The 23541-nt window shown below is 32.4% G+C and overlaps 1 protein-coding gene across 1 annotated transcript; it reads left to right on the forward strand.

Moving 5' to 3' along the window:
- Positions 1-17272: 17272 nt before the first annotated feature.
- LOC137837146 (probable carboxylesterase 11) lies at positions 17273-21856 on the forward strand. The gene is made up of 2 exons (XM_068646023.1): positions 17273-18354; positions 20794-21856. Exons 1-2 carry the CDS (start codon positions 17558-17560, stop codon positions 21329-21331), a joined length of 1335 nt encoding a protein of 444 aa, XP_068502124.1. The 5' UTR covers positions 17273-17557; the 3' UTR covers positions 21332-21856.
- Positions 21857-23541: the final 1685 nt, after the last annotated feature.

Here is a 23541-nt window from a genome sequence, read left to right on the forward strand (position 1 = left end):
ATGTGTTCTTTGACCTAACTTTCAATTTAACAATTGAAACCTAATTCCAATTCCTACTGTTTTGCCAACAACCACACCGCACATCCCATTCTATCAACCAAGACATTCAAACCCTAAACAGATGGAAATTTCCACCATGGTTGCATTCCTAAAAATGCAGCTTTTCGAAGTTGACGAGCTAGCTTCGGAGTTGACGAGCAAGCTTCATTGTTTTACATCAGCTTCTATGGAATGGTCTCGTAAATTTCGACAACCAATCAGAGTTGTCGACATTCTTGGAGTAATTCGCCATCAATATTACTCTCTAACGACATTTTGACTTAAGGATGATGTTTATTCCTACGTAAAAAGGAGAGAAAAACGCACTAACAAATATTTAAAAAAAAAACATATCTTCCATAAAATATCATTTCATCATCTTTAAAATAGATCAAGTAAAACATGTTAGTGAATCTACAATAATAACAAAAATTAAAATCAGAATAATATATTATTTCTATTGTTAATTCTTATTATTATTATTATTATTATATATATATATATATATTAATAATACCAATAATGATAATAATATGTATACCATTAATAGAAATCGACAACAGAACATGGTGCAAAAAAATTATAACAATTGACATACTACTTTTCATCAAATTTTCTATGGGGCAATGGCAAATAATCAAAATATTTTCATTTGCCATTAAACAAATTCTTTGACACGCAGATGGAGTTCAAAAAATAAAAAAATTTACCACTTCGGCAATTTACGGAGAATCCAAAGCTTAAAAGAACTAACATTTCTCTCAGTACAAACACACTTGAATTTATTATCGAAAGCTGACAAAAGCCACCAAGTGGCAAAGCTCCATAACCAAGTGATGAAGAAAATAACCATTGAAGCAATGGAAGAAACTTCCTGATCAGTACATTGAAACTGAGAGTCAAAAGAACATTACTAAGAGCAGAAATTGCACTGTAATAGAAATAACTTATTAATATCAGGTTTGGTTGCTAATGTTAGCGTTTTAACATACAGAAATTCCCATAACATGAACATAATTGGTTGTTAATAGGTTAAGCTGAGATCTATTAGATATAATGACTAACTTATCAATCATGCAAATAACTTACTAAAGAAAAAACTGCTCGTACATGTGAGAGACTTGAAATCCTAAGTAAAAAGGAAGAAAAAACTTGCCTCTCCATTTCATAAACAAATATTTAGAAGAAAAAAAAACACATCTCCCATAAATAACACATAATCATTATCTTAATGCTCATCTTAAACTTTGAAAATGTAAATTAAAGGATAGCTAAAGAATCTGTTCTCACCGGTTGACCTTCGGATTGACTAGATGGGCAAGTTTTGCTTCTAGTTTGTCTTCTTCTGGCACACTGGAACAACGTCCCGTGAGACAGAGGGGGCTTGATCACACTCCGACGAAAGTCATTGAGAGCATACAAAATAATAATTAGTTTTAATCTTTATTACTCATAAACAACATACCTTTACCGGGGGTCTTAAGTCCCTTTTATAGTTATTCCTCTAATAGCTTTCATTAACGAGAATATAATCTTAACTGAAAGCATAATAGAAACAATATTCTGTCTACGGGCAGCTTTACTCACGGTGCTAACAACAGAAGAAAATCTTATACACCTTTATTCTCGGGTGTTCACCACTTAGCTAATATCTCTATATATTCAAATAACAACTTTATGCAGATATTTATTTAACTAACAACTTTGTGTATATTCACATATATTTTATTCTAACAGCTTAATATATATCGACACACACACACACACACACATATATATATATATATATATATATATATAACTAACAACTTTATATTAACATATGACCAAACTTATTATTTTTTTCTATTTTAATTATTCTCTATCGGGCTTACCAATGAAACTGGGTCAAGACCATTACCCTCCTTTTGGGCCCAAAGTCGAGCCGACCATACCCAATTGCTTGGACCGAGGTCCCAAGCACACGAGCACTACTGTTCAGTACACAAGCCCCCTAGGCTCGAGTCGAGCTTGTCCAGGCGAAGAGTCTTACTAGCGTTGGCAACTGACATGAAACTTCCACATAGAGTAGGTGAAGAGTTTACTCACATCTCTTGACTGAATGTCTACCCTCAAGTAGCGATGCCTTCGTAGTTAGGAAAACTCTATACTTCAACTGATTACTACATCGATTTCTCGATGCCTAACTTCATAGGGTGCCCATTCAAGTAGTTGCACCTATCTCAGGCTCGATCATTTTCATCATATATCGTACCAAGTAGTCTCATCTTCTCAGAGCGTCTATACTCGAATGACTTTATTCATTCCGAGCTAGATTGTCTTAGCACATACCAAATTGAATAACTCATCTTTACAAGGAACCTATACTCGGATGAGTCTATTCATTTCGAGTTAGGTCGTCTTTGTTGGGTTTAATAGTGCCAAAGTTCAAGAGGGGGGGTGAATTGACCTTTTAAAACTTTCTCGCAGAAACAGTGTTTAACACAGTTTTACAGAAAATAAATCGATTTATGTGAAAATGAACAGATTTATTTCAGCACTGTTTTTGTTTGAAAAGCTTTTAATACAGCAAGGTTAATCACAAGATTATGCAGATAGATTTTCCAGATTCACACACACAGATATCAGATTGAAAAACAGTGAAACACAAAAACAGCAAACCTTAATTCCAATTCGTGTGATTTAGGTTCAGTTAAGGGCTTGACAATTAGTGAGACAATCTATCACACACAACCTGTTTTATTAGCCTTTAACAGATTATCAGTGTTCTTATTGAAACCAGACAGTTTTCCAGAAATTAAGAACAATGAATCACAGAACAGCAAGCTTCAACTTTAAGCAATTGTTTAAGGTTCAATTAATAGCTTTGACAATTTCTTGAGCAACCTATCACAGTCAATCTGTTCCAGTGGCTTTTAGCAGATTTTATATGTTCTTATCAGATTCAAACAACTTTTTCAGAAATTAAGAACAGTATGCACAGTGCCCAGAAAGAACAGATTTATTTTCAATTGAACAGATTTATTTCTTTGCTGTTTTATCAATTATGCAGAAACGAAATTGCAGAGAGTGAGAGAGAATGAACACAAGCAGTTATACTGGTTCACTCAACTGAGCTACATCCAGTCTTCACCAAAACTAGGTGGAAATCACTAAAACACAGTACAACCAAGTACAATTCCCACTGTTCTTGAAACCTACAAGAACTTAGGTACTCTTGCTGAAAAAACCTATTTCAGCTCACACCTACTCTTCAAGAAAACCTATCAAGAAGAGTGTTCAACCAAACTATTACAGGAGATTAGAAGTGAAACGACTACACCTGATTGAGGATACAAAGATCTGCCTTAAACCAGTAGGCAAGATTGCTAGAACAGTAGCTGCACCTCACACCAAGCTTTTGGAACCAAACCAAGAACCAGCACTTTGTGATTTTCGAAATCTTGAAGAACAAATGCTAATCCTTTGTAAACTTTTGATTCTCTGCTGTAAAACTTGTTTTTGCAAATGTATGAACGACTCTTAAACTCAGAAACAAGTTTGCATTTTATAGAAAACCAACTTATAACAAAACTTTAAAAAACAGTTAAAGCTGTTATAAAATGAACAGATTGAAAATAAAATGAACAGATTTATTTTCAAAAACAGTTAGAGAATTTGTTAAGTGAGGAGACTTAGTCAACCATTCTGGTGCAGAGATAAAACTGAAAAAACGTTTAAGCTTGACATGACACCAGAGACAAAAAGAATCTATTTATTTACAGATGAACAGATTTATTTTTTCAAAACGAAAACAGAGAAAGTTTAACTATTTAAAACTCAGTCGTTTTGAAAGATAGAAGACTTAGTCAAAATACATGATGCACAAAATCTAATTTTCACAAGACTTAGCCAAGGCATCAGTGTAAAAATGAATCTGTTTATTTAGAAAAGAACAGATTTATTTTTATGCAGTAAACGTGTTTTTTGTAAAACATGTGAAAAAACAGTTTAATAAAACTTATGTTTGTTCTTATCACATGGCCAGTGGTTATGAGGTGAGTTACTCAGCAAAAAGCCCACTCTTAGACAACCTCTAAGCACTACCTAAGACATACTTAAAGCAAAGCAAAATACACATGAAATGTACATAGAAGTCTTCATCAAACACAATCTTTTGAAGGGGCAGCAACCATCTTCAACAGTCTTACCATGTATGAACTCTAATAACCTTACCTCCACATAGCGTCTATGCCCGGATGACTCTATTCACTCCGGACTAGGACATCTTACCATGCCTTATTGTTTACCAATGCAGTGCGCCTACTCAGCTAACCGACTTACGTCTTACCATGCCTTATTGCTTGCCAATGCAATGCGCTTACTCGGTTGAACGAGTTACGTCTTACCATGACTTATTGTTTGCCAATGCAGTACGCCTACTTGGCTGACCGAGTTACGTCTTACTGTGCCTTATTGCTTGTCAATGCAGTGCGCCTACTCGACTACCCGAGTCCTATCTTATCATGCCTTATTAGGGTGTTAATAGACTTGCCAATGACGTATAAATACATGCAAAAATGCTTTGCCACACATACTCGGTTAATTAATCTCACAGGGTGTCTATACTCGGTTAACTTTGTCTGTTCCGAGTTAGGTCAACTTACCATGTACTAAACAAATTAATCTCATAGGGCGCCTATGCTTGGATAACCATACTTACACCGAGCTAGGTCGACTTACCATGTGCTCAACAACAAATTCATCTTCACAGGGCGCTTATGCTCGGATGAATCTATTCATTTCGAGCTAGATCGTCTTACCATGTGCTCAACAACAAATTCATCTTCACAGAGTTCCTAAAGTCGGATGACTCTATTCATTCTGATCTAGTTCGTCTTACCATGTGCTCAACAAAAAAATCATTTTCATAGGGCGCCTATACTCAGATGACTCTATTCATATGAGCTAGGTCGTCTTATCATGTGCTAAAACAAACAATTCAACAACAAATTCATCTTCACAGGGCACCTCTACTCGGATGACTCTATTCATTCCGATCTAGGTTGTCTTACCATGTGCTAAAACAAACAATTCAATAACAAATTCATCTTCATAGGGCGCCTATACTCAGATGACTCTATTCATTTCGATCTAGGTCGTCTTACCATATGCTAAAACAAGCAATTCAACAACAAATTCATCAGCAAGGTGCTTATACTCAGGTAGTCATTCTTACGTCGAGTTAGGGGATCTTTAGTGCTTGATTGCACAAATCTCGTTCATTAGCGACATGATTTTTTTAGCTAGACGATGAGTATGAAAACTCTGGATATTGAGTTTGTATGTGTTTCTATGTTCCTAGAACACATTTAAAAACTTTTCGTAAATATCAATAATCAATATAATCTTTATATTAAGGCATTGGTATTCTGAAAAACAATATCTTCGAATCACAAGTCTTTCTATTCTTATGTATTAATTCAAGAATATATTATCAAGACTTTTCATATTTACTCAAATTAAAATATTTAAGAAAAAATTAGTTTTAATCAGGTTTATATTCTTTTGAATACATTTTTAAAAACTCTTAAATACATATGCTCTTGTTTTTCGAAATCTTTCTCTTTCAAGCACTTATTGTACAAAAACTTTCTCCTACAGTCAAAGGTTAATCATTAGTGTATACTTGTATTTGAAATCAGATTATAATCACTTAGAAAAATATATTTCTTCCTTAAAACACGTATATTTTCATAATATTAGAGGCTTACATGCAACCTAAGGCTCAACATGCAACACTAGATTTCTCTACTAAAACTTTCATACATAAAGACTATTAGTTTAAAGTTCACCCTTGCAGTCATCTATGGTAATTTCTTTTACATCAAACTTTATGTTCTCAAGAAATCACTAGTTCAAACAAAAAGAACATTCAATAATTTGGATCTTAGATAAAGTTTTCGACTTAGACGATAGTCAACTCTCTATCTACTGTAAAATGAAATTAGATTTTGAAATAAAATATGAGATTTTTAGGAACGAAGGTAGAAAGAAAATAGAATAAAAACTTAGAAAAAACAGAGAAAAGACCGTGCATTAGAATAAATACAAATCGGGTCTTACAAGATTTACATTAAAATCAAAGCAAACACTTGTATACCTTTGATTTTAATTTTTTTAAAACATATTAAATTTTCACTTTTTTCACCTTTTAAATTTATATATTAACTTTATTATCAAGTTGCATATGCATTTACTAATAAAACAATGTGCCAGTTTCATATATTATATGATAACAATAATTTTATTTTTAAATAAATTTATCCATGTTCTCGAACGAAGTTGTAACCAAGAGAACAATTGTTCTTTCTTCTCGATCGGTCGATTTGCTCATCTTTTCTCTGTTTGAACTCCTCATAGTCCTCTTGTCTCTCTACCTATCATCCTTGTGAACTCCAAGCTTGGATGGTACCTGCAAAAGGTAATCCAATGCTCAAGTGAGATTTTGGTATTCGACATTCAGTGTATTCAGTGTATAATGATGACATACATGATTATTGAAATTTGTGTCTATTTATATGATTATCATAGACCTTTTGTTATTGGACCGAATTAAGATTATGAACTGTAGTTAAGAACATATTACCTAATGTTTAGTTGTTGATTAGCCTTGTTAATCTTCTTAGGATATGATGACGTAGATCGATCCTAACCAAGTATTGGACTTCTATTCGATCGTCCAATCCTGACCGATACAACCCATACTAATATAGGATTTTGGAATGATTCATTTCAACGATCTAACTTAATCTAAGTCACAAAAGAATAATTAAGTGTTATGTAATTGTGTTCTTGAAAAATTCAAGTTTTAACCACCCACAAAATATAGAGATTTCTTTATCCTATTTTCAAATAAATTCATCTTAGGTTTCTTTTTCATCATGCATCATTATTCCCTACTACACGCAGCCCTTGTAATCTTTCATCAGTAAATAATATTTTTTTTTCTTTTGTGTGCAAAAGATCTATCCTTTGATAGCTACAATTAATTATAAAATTGTATAGGAAGAAAAGTGGGCATGAGAAGAAGATTCAAACATGGATGCTCTTTTATTAATATAATATTCCCAAAAAGACAAGAATACATAGTTTTTCAATTGAAGTTTATATTTTATTTAAATTTCTTTTTACGGATGGAAGACTACATCAAATTGATATTTGAAACATGTTTACTTCTGTTATAGATTTCTTAATGAATTTTACTTTAATTATTCGCAATTTTCTTAATTTCTTTCATCATATTTGCTTAAAATTTATCGATGGCATGTTGATAAATTTTATAGCAATAAATAAAATAAAAATAAAAGTTTGATGATTTATAGTGACAGATGATGGTTTTTTTGTGGTAGTAGCTAAAAGTTAGAAACTTTTACATTTAATATTTTTTTTTAAATCAAAACAGAAAATAAAAAATCAACTATGAAATTCTCTAATTACTACTATTAACATTTCAACATCTATAAATATATATAAAACATCTATATTTATTGTATATATTGTATTATATTTATAACTTGTAACATCTTAAAAATACCTATACAAAGGTAACATATAGTTTATTCTCTATTAAACATATTCAATACATATCAAGTTAATTTTTACATAATCACATATATACAATAAATTTAAACAAAACAAAAATATAATAATTTATGCTCTCTTTTTGTCTTTATTCATGTTGAACTATTTACTCATATGTTAAAATATAATATGTTAGAAAAAAATAAGGCATAAAGAACAAAAATAAATTAACTATTTAATAAAGTTCATAATATAATTATCATTAAATTATAAACAATCAAAAGTTAAGCCTACCTAATATCATCAATCATATGATAACATATAATCAATGATTGACTACTTTTGAAAGACTAGTATTAAGTTTGAATTCAGAGACTAATCATAATATCTAGTTTACTTCATAATCTACCTACTTTTATATAAATTTTGTCTAACAACCTCCCATGGCAAGTGATTTTTTACATATATCGAGAATAAAAAAATTCGTTGTTGGGAGAATGTAAATCCCATACATATTTATTTTTATTTCTCAACTTTTTCTCAATCAAACTTTTTTCTTTTTCTCCTCCATCTTTTCTTTAAGATTTTAGGACAACTTATCAGAATTTCTAATAAAATAAGTTTAGTTATCTAAGGATCGAGAAAAAAAGTCTTAGAGTAGAAGTTGTACAATTAAAATGATACATGAATATTTTATTGTTAATGTTAAAATAATATATAAAATAGAAATTTAGTTATTCAGGTCTCATTTTAAAAAAACCATAATCTCTCTAAAATCTCCTTTTTCTTTTCCTCCACCTTCCCTCTAAGATTATGATCTCTTGGCTCATCAATTTGACGATCAGAGTCCGCCATCAGACTCTTGGCACTGAATACTATAAGACTCTCCGATCAGTCTTCTCTTTTAGTCAAATTTTGAACTTGTTAGGTTTGTCTGTGCATAGGCTTTGCATGTGACTCTTTTTAGCTTTAGGGTTAATCTCTGTTAGCCCAAAATCTTAGTGATATAATTAGATTTTTTTATCAATGGTGCAAGTTAAACTACCATTGAGCTTTTGGTAGGTCTGGAGCTCTTAGTGAGCATCTGCTCTCAAGTTCAGGTAAGGGAAGCTAGTTTAAACTTTCAATAAAACAATAAGCTAGAATATTTGGATCTGGGGGTGACGTGGTTACCATATCCAAATTTTGTTTGCATGATTGTTTGTTTATGAGTAATGCATAATATTGTTTGAAATAAAATGTGAATATGTTGATTTTGATATGGATGAATTATGGTACATGCTTATGTTTGAATCTAAAAATTTGGTTGATTTGTATGGTTGATATAGTGTAAGTTACTTTTGAAATGAAACGAGTTATTTAAATTGTTTTTGTTTGACTATGAATGATGAAATTAGGCATAATTATGTAGATTTCTCTGCATATCTCACTCAAGCGAGAATAGAATGGAAAGATGGACTGCTCTCGGGTCCATTTTTGGCCAAGCGAGAAGGAATCTCACTCAGGCGAAATGGGGTAAATTTTGGGGTTGCTCTCGGGTTTACTCTCGCTCAAACCCTAAACCCAAATGAGCAAATTTCACCCAAGCTAGACTGAAAAAAAAATCTTAAAATTTTTAGTTTTGCTTTTGAAAGCCTAGTTTATTATTGCCTATTGTTTTGAAGTGAAAATTCTAAATTTTATTTAAAAACATGATTAAAGGAACTTAGTTATGTGTTTAAGTGAATTTTGAGATATATTTGGATTGTTTAGAAAGTTTAAAATATAGTGATTGAATGGTGTATTGATGTTTGGGGTGGATAATGACACTATTTGTTTCCCTTATTATATGTTGTTCTGCTTACATTTAAATTTCTATCACTTCCAAGTGCTTTATGGAGCTGATATAGAAAATGGAAGCATATTGCTATAGAGTTGTACCAATACTTCTACATCACATGTTAATTTGTTGCTTGGGGCTGCAAGGGAAGAAGTACGAGCTCAATGGGAGCTTAATTTGCTGAAAAAGAATACTTTGGATAATTTGCTCAATAGCCTTAGTGCAAACTCCTAGCTTGAGAAGTGTAAGTTTGCAACATATCATTAGTTTAGTGACTAAGCTAAAAGAAGAGCCAAGAAAAGAGAGAATCATTAGTTGTATCCCATTCTATTTTTCATACATGTATGTATCTATGTACTTGTTAGATTTAGTTTATCAGTGAACTCGTAAACTAATCGTTATAAAGTTGTTTAAGTATGATTATAGAATTTTTGAATCGGAGTTGTGAGCTATGAAACTTGGACACTCCTTTTAAATGGTGTGTCGGTGTCAGATACTCGTATCGGACACCAACACTCGTATGACACTTATAGGACACGTATTCGTGAAGTGTCCAATTCAAAAAGTATTTGTTGGATTTTTAAGAATTCTAATACGATTCTAACACAATTTTAAAAAGAAAAAATACATTAATTTTATAAAAACTCAAACTTAAGTTTGTATCATTTTTTATTATGATTATAAAAATAAGAAACAAATCTTTTTGAACCAGTCATGAAAAACATCTTTTTGCTCCAAAAAATAATTTGGAACATACTTGTACACATAAATCTTTATTGTCAATTTATATAATTCATAATTATATAATATATAGATCCGTGTCTCCGTGTCCTACATTTTAGAGATTATACGTATCTTCGTGTCCATGTCTATGTCGTATCAGTGTCCGTGTTTGTTTATGTGTTACATAGGTTGTAAGTATATATATGCCACTGCCACTGGATTAAGACTGATAATAGAACAACAATATATAAATAACCTAATAATGTAAATAACATAGCAGCAATTTTATAGATGATTAATGAGGTGCTGGAATGTTAAGATTGGGTATTACTGAAGAAGATCTTTTAGTTGTTCTATAAGCATTGCGACATCCCTAGTCCTTTTAATTCATTTTATTTATTGCTATAAAAACAGCAGATATAAGTTAAGTTTATATCATAATCAATTTAGTATAAGTAGGTTTAGAGTGAAAAACAATGAAACTCTTTTTGTCCTGTTAATTTGATCGGAGAAGAGCAAAAGTTGAAATCAGATAAATGAATGAGTTTGAGATGGTTTTCATTTTGTAATTCTCTTCTGCACATGGACATTTTTCATAGAATTGGACTATTTTACAGAGGATTTTGTGTACTTCGATTAGATCCTTACAATATTTAACAGGATCTGAATTTTTCAACGTATTTATGCTATAAGTTAATGGGAATCGTCAGATAAATGGTTCATGTTTCAGACTCACGAGGCATCAAATGGATTCTTCTCACCTCATTCGGTCACAAATGTTTTTCTAGTTTCGAATAACAATGACAATGAAAGCTAATTTGTTTCTTACATCCACAATGAGGTATTAATATATTTAAATATTTATTGGTGTCTTTTATTTTATAATTATAAACATACAAATTCATTAACTTAAAATTATTTATTTCATGCATCAGATTATGGAAGTGTTGTTCCATCACCTAATCAAGTAATAGGATCAAGTGCTCAAAGCAAAACTGATTAGGGATGTGTATTTTAATTTTAAACTTGATTAGGGATGTATGAACTTTTGAACAATTATGTCTTGTAATTTTAAACACAAATTTATACATTATTTTATTTTATTATGAAAAAATGGTGGTTAAATTTTATAATTGTATAAAACAAATTATAAAAAAGATTATAAAAAAGTGGTTAAATTTTATTTATTTATAATTAAAATTACGTTAGTTAAAAACGTCACTACTTACACTATGTTTAAAGTGGCGGGTGTTGCGGCGGGTAGCGTAAAACCGCCACATTAAACTTTGTGGCGGCCAGTTCTATGGCGGTTTGGGAAACCGCCACAAGCGTATATTGTGGCGGTTATAAACGCCAGTTTATACGAAAATAACCGCCACAATATACACTTTTTTTGTAGTGAATACCCAGTGGTTTCTGGGGATTAGATGTAACTCTTGGTGTAAGACTGAACCAATAAAGTTTGTTTGTGTGATTGTGTCTTTCTCTATCTCAATTATATATGTTTTAAGTTGTTTTTATAAACTACCGATAAAAACAACCGGTTGAATCGCATAAACAGCTGGTTGATTTTCTGGAAATCAACTAAAATAGTTTTGTAACTTGAGCATTTTCATTCCTTTGGCTTTGATTCTTCATTGACTTTCTCCATACCTTTAAAGTTTTTGAAAAACGTTCAAAAACAATTCACCCCCTCTTGTTTTAGGCCTACAATTCTAACAGAGTCAAGTGTCTATGTGTTATGAGTCAGGAGAAGTCTTACATGAGAAAGATGAATTATGATAGACACTTGATGGTTTCTGAAAAATGTATGCGAATTGATGGCTTTATGTTGATATTTAAAGTTATATTTATGTTAAAAGTTTTAAAAATGGTTAGCTTACCATTTGCTTTGTTTTGTGGTTGTTTTCTTTAATCTATGATGATCGTGTATTTACGCGGGAGCAGATGATGTTAACATGTAATAAAGTTTTTCAATGAGAAGTTTGACGATGAAAATGTTTATTTTATTTTAAATATTTGTTTTAATTTTATGTAAATATTTAAAGTTTTATGAAGAGGGATATATTTTTCAAAAATAGCATATAAAAAAATTTAAACATATTTATATTATGTTTATATATTTATTTTGATATTTTATTAAATATGATAAAAATATAGAGATGTTACAAGTTGAACATTATAAACCTCATTTTCTACTTCTTCTCAATTTTTATAGGTGTTGAGGAATTTCATAAGTTTTGTAAAATATAACATTCCATATTTATAAATACTATTATTTCAATACAATGTTTAAAATTATTATTAAATAATTTGAATAATTTTATATAAGTTTTATGAATAAATCAATATTATGATAGACACCAAAAGAATTCATCTGAAATACTGCGTCTGACTCAATGATTAACAAAAGTTGAGTTTAACACTTTTTATCTGACAAATCTAGGAGCTTAGACAAATTGAAACTTTGTCTGACGAGGATAAACGAATATGAATCTTCATCTCAAACAATTTTTATTTTATGAAATTCTACAAAATTTTCAAACACTAATACCTCATCCACAAATTTTAAAAAAACAATAAAGAGTTTCATCTAAGATATTTTGGAGTTTAAAATACTAAATACTTTGTATATACCTCAAATGATGTTATATTAAAATAAATAATTTTATGAGAGTATTACATTGATATTCAAATAAAAAATTATTATTTCATTTAAAATTAAAAATGACAATCAAAATTATTTTTTTATTTTTTTTATAAATGCTAAAGGATCAAACGATTTGAAATGTAACAATTAAAAATCACAAAAAATGTATGAATATCATTTCATATTGAATAAAATTTGTTCATGATTTTAGGACATATCAATAATGAAAGAGAGTATTTTACTTCTGTAAAGAGATGTTTTACCTAATTAAAACTATTTTAAAATGCAACCCAGTAATGCTTTATCCATTCGTAGTGAAAGAATTTTACATAAAATTGCATAGTTATTAAATTCATTAATTTATAACGACCACATAAAAAATGAATATCTCTTTAAAATTTTATACTAAGGTTAATTTATTTAATTGATAAAGTAAATTTTTCTTATAAACAAATCGTCTATTAAGCTCAAGTATTAGTTTGTACAAATATTGGGTAGTTTTAGTTTCTACGCGAAAATCGAAATAAACATGTGTTTTTTTATATTATTATCAATTAATATAAAAAAATTAATATAAATTTTAAACTGTAATTATAAAATTCACCCAACTTAATTTTTAACACCGACCAGCGATTTAAAAACAGTAAATATAATACTTATTAATTATTTCTCAAAGCATTTACTGATTATTTTCAAAGCATTTATTATTTCTCATAGCATTTATTAATTATTTCTCGTAGCATTTAGTAATATTTTTAAAAAAATATTCTATTTGGCGTCTACTATTTTTAAAAATTACATTATGTCGGTGTTTGTGGTCTGGTTTGTTTGTTGTGAACATTATTTGAATGTGTGTCGGGGATCTACCTGTCCATGCCACGTGGAATGTGTGGTGGCGTCGGAAGGTGGCAGGATGCGCTACAGTTTCCACACAAACTGTATGGTGTGACACTATAGATCTAACCATTTAGATTTCTATAGTTTAATTTTCAATACTAATTTATTATAAACTAAAATATAGTGTTAGTCACTGAAAAGTTTAATGATTTTGTTCTACTACATTAATTCTTGAATTTTTCTTGACATTTGGTTCTTATCATATGTTTGTTTTATAATTGATGATGTATATCATTATTAATGTAATAATATGGATTAACTGTAAAATTAAAAATAAAAGCTATAGGAGCAAAAGGGAATAGATCTGTTAATGCAAAAATTATAGAATTTGAGAGAAAATATCATTTTTAAATATTTATCTTATGATAAAATAATTTAGATGGATGAAATTCATACAATATAACTAAAAATCGGAGAAGATGAAAACGTGAGTTATGAATTTGTGTGTACGACTATTATGTAAAAGTTGAATGAAATGAAGAATATTGTTCAAAATATGGAGATAGGAGAATTATTGATGAGTTTCGTTTTCCTTTTTTCTATTGGATGGTTGGGCTATACTTCAGCTTTCTCTTTCAAGTCTGTCGTTATTCCCTCGATCTCAACTGCTCGATCACTCGGTCTTCTGGAGAATATCGAATGGGGGTACCTGCAGAAGGTACTCTGACGCTCAAGTCAGCAAAAGGGGGTTTGACACTTGGTTGTCAGAGCACAGTAATAAATGACGTACCTACTTATTGAAATGTGTGGTATATTATTTTAATGGGCTTACCTTGTTGGGTCGGATTAGTGAGGTGGATCGAGCTTAGAGGTGTATTACCTAATTTTTAATGATGGTTTAGCTTTACTAACATTGATTGAGCATAATTGGACCGAAGGTATCAGTCGGGCCACACGGGTGTGTGTCGTCGGTCGACCCGGCTGTGGGAGCCGAGCCATGGTATTGACCGTTCTGTTCATACCAGTACACTTGCCCCCCAGACTCGAGGATAAATTGATCCGAAGAGTTTTGAATGTTGAGTGTCGGTCGGTCTTCTAAGTTTAATGTGACTGTTGGAGTTCCCGAGGCCTGACGTGACTTCAGGCAGCGCCTGCGCGCGTGATGTGACCCGCATTAATGAAGGGTTTTTTGGACGCGAAGCATTGGGAGCCGTTGGATCTAGGAGATCTAATAGTTGAGATCCTTGTGATGCTTCGTCTCCTAAGGCCTTTGGAGGCTATAAATAGTAGTCCCAACAGTGTTGAGATACTGTGCTATCTTTTTTTATATTTGCTCTGAGACCCGAGTGTTCCCTCGTCTTTTTGTTGTGTTTCAGTATTTCGAATTTCTATAAGGTTAGTGATGTCTTCTTTGTCTCGACCTACTTCTTTTTCTTCCGCTCCCCCTTCTCCTTTTCCTGTGCGCCCTTCTTCTTCGTCTTCATCTCTATCTCTGTCTTGCGGTTCCTTTACGACCGATTCCTATCGGTTGGTGCGGTTCATGTGCCGCACCCTGTAGAGGTGGTCAGGGGAGACGATCCAGTCAATGCTGTCGACCTGTCGGACTCCCCTAAGCAAGTCATCTCTCGAGTGGAGTTTGGTTGGGCAGATCCTAAGGTGACTGGGATCACCTCTACTTTCTCGACCGAGGAATCTGTCGCCAAGTTTTTGGGGAGGTACCCGATTCTGAAGGTGGATGCACGTCCGAGTTTCTTTAGTGTCGAGCCCTGCTTGCCGACAGAAAACGTGGGTATAGGTCGGTCTGGTACCGGCCCCCCTTTTTTCTACATGTATTCGTGTCTTTTTTCGGACTTACATGTTTCTCTTCATTTTGATAACTTCACGATGGGTGTCCTTCAGACGCTTAACGTGGCGCCTACCCAACTTCACCCGAATACCTGGCGTCAATCCAGGCCTTTCGCTTGGTGTGTGACATCCTGCGTCTGCACCTAACAGTCAATTCCATGGTTTGACTCCCACAGTCGAGCCGACCAAACAACACACGCCCGTGTGGGCCGACCGATACCTTTGATCAAATTACGCTCAATCAAGGTCAGTAAAGGTAAACCATCATTAAGAATTAGATAATACACTTTTAAGCACAATCCACCTCACTAATCCGATCCAACAAGGTAAACCCATTAAAATAATATAAATAGTGCACATTCCAAGAAGTAAGTACGTCATTTATTACTGTGCTCTGACAACCGAGTGTCAAACCCCTTTTGTTAACTTTAGTGTCAGAGTGCCTTCTGCAGGTATCCCCCATTCGGTATTCTCCAGAAGACCGAGTGATCAAGCAACTGAGACCGAGAGAATAGCGAGAGGCTTGGAAGAGGAAGCTGAAGTATAACCCAATCGTCCTATAGAAAGGAGGAAGATGAAACTTATCAATAGTTCTCTAGGTCCATTTCTCTAATAGAAACAAATATTAACATTGACATTTATTATCATTAGCCAATAAAAATATAAAATTTTGGATTGATTTGTTTTTTCAAGAACATCTTATCTTAATATATAAAAGTAAATAGGTTTAGGATAAACAATTTTCTCCCAAATTAAAGTAATTATGTATACATATATATATATATATATGTATATTAAATTAATTAATCAATAAACACAAAAACATTAAAACATTGATAATTAAAAGTGAACATGACATTGAAAAATTAATAAACAACATTTACTAATACTAGGCAGTGAAAATGATTTTTTGTTTTAAAAATTGAACTCTATTTTAATTTTTGAATCATAATTTTCATTTTTAAGGATAACATTATTTTAGATCTAATATTTATGGATAAACTTAAATTATTTTTTTTTATAGAAAAATAAAGTAAAGAAGATTTAGATAAACAATTCTCTTATAAAACTAAGGTTATTTTATACATTAAATAAGTAATTACATTAACAAACATAACAAAAATTAAACAAAAATCAACCATTAATAATTAATTAATAATTGAAAAGTGGAAACATGTTATTATAAAGTTAATAATTATCATTTATCACTGTCTGACAAAGAAAAGTAATTTTTTAAATGTAAATAATTTTAAATTTCAAATCATACTTTCCATTTTCAAAAATACACTTATCCTATTTTTAATATTTACGGGTTAAAAATAAATCATGTATATTTTGAAGATAAAAAGACATCAACAGTATTTAATTTAGTTTAAAGAAAATAATTTAATTTGAGTCATCAATATAAAAAACTATAAATATCAAATTGAAAATCAATAATGAATATTTATTATTATTAACCAAGAAAAATATTTTTATTAATTTATTCTTTCAATAACTTGGGAATCACAAACATAATCAATTCAATTTGATATTGAAATCAGTTCAAAGTTAAGATTGAAATCAATTCAAACACAGAATCAGCGAAAATTGAAATTTTTTCTTTAATATATGATTTGTTTTACGTTTTCATATTTAAATTTAATATATTTTCCTTTAAAAAATAATATTTTATATGGGAATGCACAAAGTTAATAACGAAATATAAAATTATAAACCGACAATTTAAAAATATTATAAATTAATAAATTATTGAATTATTCCCATACATTAATAGCTTGTTTATGAAAAAAGGCGAAGACTATTTTATTTAAAAAATAAGAAAAGAAAAAGAAAATTTCAAATCGCATTTGTTTTTCTCTTTGCCTTTGCGTGCTGTCTTCGTCTTTTCTTCTCTTCTTCCTCGCTCTTCCCTTCGCCACCATTTTCAAACCCAAGCTTCAAATCAGAACCATTCAATTCAAACTTCCAAACCCAAAACAAAACGAAAAAACCCTAATCTCATGTGATTTCAAGCTTAATTAACCTATTTGGGTTCAAATTAAGCCATGGAATTATCCTAATTAACGGTTATTCGGTTTATGCAAACCCCTGAGTCTTTAATTTTACCAGCGATGCCGACCGTGGCCGTGAAACTCTACAGCGTCTTCTTTAAGTTTCTCCTAAAGAACCGTTTGCAGAACCGGATCCAAGCCCCGCCCGAAGAATCCAACCTGTTCGGTGTTACGACCCGACCCGACGAAGCCGTCGCCGCCGCCAACCCTTCCTTCTCCGACGGCGTCGCCACCAAAGACATCCACATCGATCCCCTGACCTCCCTCTCCGTCCGAATCTTTCTTCCGGATTCCGCACTGTCGCCCGAACCCAAGACCAAACCTATCTCGAAATCGGAACCTGGATCCGGGGTGAGACTCGAAACGGCGTCGTCGCGCGCGGTGAGGCGCAACAGCTACGACCCCTTGGTGTTTACGCCGCGGGAGGAGACGCGGCGGAGCAGTCTCGGAGAGTACCGGGGGTACTCGCCGTCGGTGGATGGTTGCCGGAAAAAGTTGCCGGTGGTGTTACAGTTCCACGGTGGGGGATGGGTGAGCGGGAGCAATGATTCGGTGGCGAACGATTTGTTCTGCCGGAGGATCGCGAAGGTCTGCGACGCGGTGGTGGTGGCGGTCGGGTATCGGTTGGCGCCGGAGAATCGGTTCCCGGCGGCGTTTGAGGACGGGTTGAAGGTGCTGAATTGGCTGGCGAAGCAGGCGAATTTGGCGGAGTGTAGTAAGTCGTTGGGAGGGAGGAAATTGGAGGGTCATCACAAGCATATTGTTGATTCTTTTGGAGCCTCAATGGTTGAGCCTTGGTTAGCTGCTCATGGAAATCCATCAAGGTTGGAACTCACTTTTCTGTTATCTCCTCTCGTTTGATTTATTTCCACATTAATTTTGTAGATTTATCTGTTTGTACATTTTGAAGTTTCAGATTGGGGGTGATACTGATACGAATATGATGATTCTTGTTGTGATTGAAATGAAGGGTGTGGTGTTTTTGTTGTCTTCATTGTCTTTTTCAAGTGTTGATAGTGATTAGAGAGTGTAGAGCAGTGTATCAATTTGATCAAGGCATCTATGAGTTAGGGAGGAGGTGACAGGTTGAGTAGCAGTGGGGTTTTCAGTTTGATGGCAACATGTTTTGGTTGGGATTGTTAATCTGATGTTTATCGCAAATGAACTCGATACTGACTTTGGTCCAGTTTAGATAAAAGTTATTCCATAATATGTATGTATAGAAGATAAAATTAGAAAAAGGTAAATGAATTGAGTTTCTCCTATAAACTCTTTTATCTAACTTCTCCAAAAGTTGCGGGCATAAGCTGATTTTAACATGAGAAAAGTTTGATTTGTTTTCCCTTTTTATTTTCTGTTTTAAATGTTTATGGAAAAATTTATCTAAACAGAATCTTAGTGCTGTCTAGGAAGATGTCTTTAGAGTTATTCTTTCACTTTGTTTCACTTGTTTGATTTAGAGTCATTTTAGGGAAGATGTCTTTAGAGTTATTCTTGAATAAATTTCATTTGGATGCATCTTCATCTGCCAAAAGTATAGATCTATGCATATATGTGGTTTGGGATTCTCAGTTGTTGTAGAGACTAGAGAGAACAGTCTCTTTTATGTGATGAAATTCCTTTCTTGGGGTGCATGAGTTATGGTATATTGTTCTAGTAGATATAGTTTTCAAAAATCATCACATTATCTTGTCTTTTCTCCTTTCTTGTTTATTTAATTATTTAGGTTCTAATCAAATGAAATTTCTTACTTGTGTATATAGTTCTTTTGCCACTCTTTGCTTGGTAGGATAACACAGTTACCCATTTCACTTTCCAAATTGGTATTGGTTTCTGTAAATAGAAGGAGTGAGCTTCATTTTTCATCTTATCTAAGACATTATATTTGATGGCATGATTTCATTCACTTTTAGATTGTGTCAGTAGCTAATTATCCTGGTTCTTTTAACTTAACATTCTAGATAAGCTGATTCTTCTCTGTAGGAGTAACCTTCATTTTGCATCTTATCTAAAGAAATCATGTTCGATAACATGAGTTCATTCACTTTTAGATAATGTCTGTAGCTAATTAACCCAGTTCTTATAACATATCATCCTAGATGTGCGGAAAAGCACAAATGGCATTGAGAGAGAGAGAGAGAGAGAGGAGGTAAGGGGATGATGTCCTGAAGAATATTCTTCTGGTGGTTGTCACTCGATGGTAGCACAGACCATCCTGGTGGAAATTAGAGGGTTTTGATGATAAAGGAAAAAAGACTGGTGGACCTAAGGTTCTGAAACACTAGTTTATGTGAACCTTTTTTCTCTTTGGATTTGACCTTTCTTTGGTCTTGGTCTGAAGATATCTTTTCTATATTGCCAGTATCAGATTTCAGCTTTTTTATTTCTAAATTTTCGTTCCATTTTATCTGCTAGTTTTTTCTATTGTCATTGCCTATATATGTATATGTATAATAGCATCCATCCATCTCTTTGGAATTTCTGTTGCGTTTAGAATTTTTTGTGTTACATATTTGAAATGTACAGGAATTTGTCTCAACTTTGGTGATGCCAGTGTATTCCAATATATGAACTTAGAGCTAACACTTACCATTACAATCAACCAATAGTATATTGATTAAACTACATGTGCTTATAACGAAGCCTATTATAATAATGGCTTCACAGTTCCCATGAAACTTCCATTTTCTCATTTGTAGCTGTCTCTGTTAACCATTTTTGTGTCATGCCTTTCTCGGTTCCTTTTAATGCTCTGTTTTAGAATTATGTTTATCTTGGTTTAATTTCTGATCTTGTTGAATCTTTTCTGTTTATCTCTACAAAACCTGCATTAAGATTTATTGCTGTCTTGTCTTTCTTTAACAACTTCAATACTTACCATGGAACTTAGTTTGGAAATCAATCTTATTCTATTTATTTCATATTGTTAATATTTTATATTTAAATTTTTCTTGAAAATGGAAATTTTCAAATAGTAAATTACTTTTTAGAGCATATGTTAGGAGGCATTCGGCATCTAAGTGATTGCTTTTGGAAAGATTTGATCTACCTCCTTTGGACATGGAGGCAATTTTGGAATGCCGTGCCTCTACATAACTGATCTTGTTTGAAATCTAAAAAAAAGAAAAAGAGAAAGAAAGTTTAAGGGTAACTTGGTTTGTAGATAAGCTGCTGTGTTGTATGTTACGCAATTTTTTTTGTCGGGAGTTAGGTGAACCACTTATTCAGTGCTTAACCTTTTATTTATATTTCTTTGGTATCAGATGTGTACTTCTTGGTGCGAGTTGTGGTGCAAATATTGCAGACTATGTGTCTCGGAAAGCTGTAGAAGCAGGTAAACTTCTGGACCCTGTCAAGGTGGTGGCACAGGTCCTGATGTATCCATTTTTTATTGGAAGTGTGCCCACTCATTCTGAAATAAAGTTGGCAAACTCTTACTTTTATGACAAGGCCATGTGTATGCTAGCATGGAAACTATTTCTACCTGAGGGGGAGTTTAGCCTAGACCATCCAGCTGCCAATCCCCTTATCCCAGGCCAGGGTCCTCCTTTAAAGCTGAGACCTCCAACATTGACAGTGGTGGCAGAACACGACTGGATGAGAGACCGTGCCATTGCATATTCAGAGGAGCTTAGGAAGGTGAATGTTGATGCACCTGTTTATGAGTATAAAGATGCAGTCCATGAGTTTGCAACACTTGACATACTTATCAAAAGCCCTCAGGCCCAGGTTTGTGCTGAGGACATTGCCATCTGGGTCAAGAAATATATTTCCCTTCGAGGTCACGAGTTCTCATATTGAGTAGGATATACCAGAAATTAAGAGGATGATCTGTGAAAAAACCTTTCCCTCATCATTGAAATTATCTTAAGTTCGGTGTTCTGCTAGCACCGGTATATGCCTGCCCAGGGGGTATGTATGTGATTATATCATAAGATTTGTTTGGATGGTTGACAAGGTCCTGCTGTCCTCGTTGTTGACCGGTTCCATGTTCCCTCCACCTGTCAGTTCTTGTTGTAAGATAGAGTTGTTTGAGAGCGGATTAGTTGAGCTAGTGAGAGATCCTTTCACCTTATTCACACTGCAGTTGGAAGCCCCTCTGTTCCTCTTTTCCTTGTGTATTATGATGTACTATTTCTCTCCATATAAAATCTAGTCATCAATTCTTTTAGCATTAGGGTCACCAATCATGCAGTCTCCAGTCGATTCTTTTTTCTGTACGGCCCTTGAAGTAGGAGTTCATTGTTAATTAATTTTTGTACAAGAGACCAGCTTTTTGTTCTTCGATATGATTAAGATTTCAGATTAAAAAAACAATTTCCATAAGATACGTTTTAGTGATTGTCTATGGAGTTTCTTTAATTAATATTAGCCAAAAGCTAGAACGAATTTGCTTAGTTTACTTTGTTATGCACAATGTTCGCAATTAAGGACAATTATTCCATCGTTATCTTCTTGTTGATGGTTAACTCTTAGACGTTGAGCTCTATAAATATGCTGTGATCTTCACTGGATTAACTCGGCTATTATCACAAATCTTGAGGTAATTGCCCACACATTCCTCCTCCCCTTGAATTCCTGGGGTAGGGAAACCATATGGAGGTTGAATTTGAATCCAGATATTGAACCTCTCATATGATGCAAAGAGATGGTATAGGCTGTTTATCATTGTTAAAACTTGAAACCATCTTCATACCGTCTCAGTATTGGAAGCACTTTGAGGGCATGGGAGCCACCACTCTGACCCAGTGGGGTCTGGACAGGTTCATAAATCTGTCACATTCTGGGCTTATTTGTTAGGTGGAATCTCTGTTGACTGTTCTGTAACCATGACTATACCAGACGTAACCATGGTTGCAGGAAGGGTATTTCTTTCTGCACACTTTAAAAATCTCTGCTCACCCCTTTCTATTTCAGAATGACTTTGAAATGTAAATCTATATTTGGGAATATCCCTTCTAGAATAAAAAAGAGTGAGCCAAAGTATTTATAGTGTGCAGGAAGTTGTGGCCATGTAGGAAGATAAAAAATTGAAGAGAATCAGTTGTACTTGTACATTATGTATCATATAACGTATTATACGCCTTGTTTGAGGAAGGTGAAAATATAGTGTGTTGAATATGTGTTTCTGTTGTTCTTACCCAAAAAATGTCTAAATCATTTGTGGGAAAAAGTTCCCCTATCATTATTATTGTGATCATATTTTTTAATTTTACTATTTTTCACGTTGAATTTGGTCCAATTTTTTTTAAAAATAAATTAATATAATCTTTTCGAAAAAAATGATGGTCATGTTAGTTTACAAATGACATTTCATGTTCATGAATGACATATGTTATTAATAGTTTTGATATTATTAATTTGAGAGAAGAGATTACCATTAGATTGAAAATGTTCATACTAGTAAGAAAAAATGAGAACTCATTACAATACTATCTGTACTTACGTGAAATTTAGTAAATTAAGATTATGAAATAAAAAAAATATTTTTTATAAATATCTAATATGAATTTACTTCATCACTGTACTATATTAAGGAATACGACAATATTTGTGGCAAAGTAGTAAAACTTTATTAGATAATCATGTAAAACTATTTGGAATGATACATGTTTTGTAAGTGGTCTTTCTTTTGTGTACATTCTCTTTTACTATTTTTTTTTCTTTATAAAAATAATTCATTTTATTAGTTACTGTAATGAATAATTATAAATAATATAAAAATTAATAAAATATAACTACTATATATATATATACTTTTTTAAATTTTAATATAAATGTCTTAATATTTTTATTATAATAATTAAGTTTTGGATAAGTAATCGGTTTAATACAATAAGCATTGTTATATTTTGTTTTAGTATAACAAAAACAATCACAATCTTAATAATAAAAAATTAATTCCATTAATTTTGTTTGAACTTTGTTGATGATTAGGAATTGAATATATATTTTGTCTTCAGTAGTTGTTAAATATGTTTATTAAAGAGAAAATTAACCTCGATTAACTT

Source organism: Phaseolus vulgaris, chromosome 4 (assembly GCF_000499845.2).
Source record: "Phaseolus vulgaris cultivar G19833 chromosome 4, P. vulgaris v2.0, whole genome shotgun sequence".
NCBI classification, from domain to species: Eukaryota; Viridiplantae; Streptophyta; class Magnoliopsida; order Fabales; family Fabaceae; genus Phaseolus; species Phaseolus vulgaris.

Excerpts from the sequence above, each read along its gene's own strand:
- LOC137837146 (XM_068646023.1), top strand. The coding sequence starts at position 17,558 with ATGCAAACCCCTGAGTCTTTAATTTTACCAGCGATGCCGACCGTGGCC. Across the intron at positions 18,355-20,793 it reads GCTCATGGAAATCCATCAAG|ATGTGTACTTCTTGGTGCGA; the intron begins GTTGGAACTCAC and ends CTTTGGTATCAG.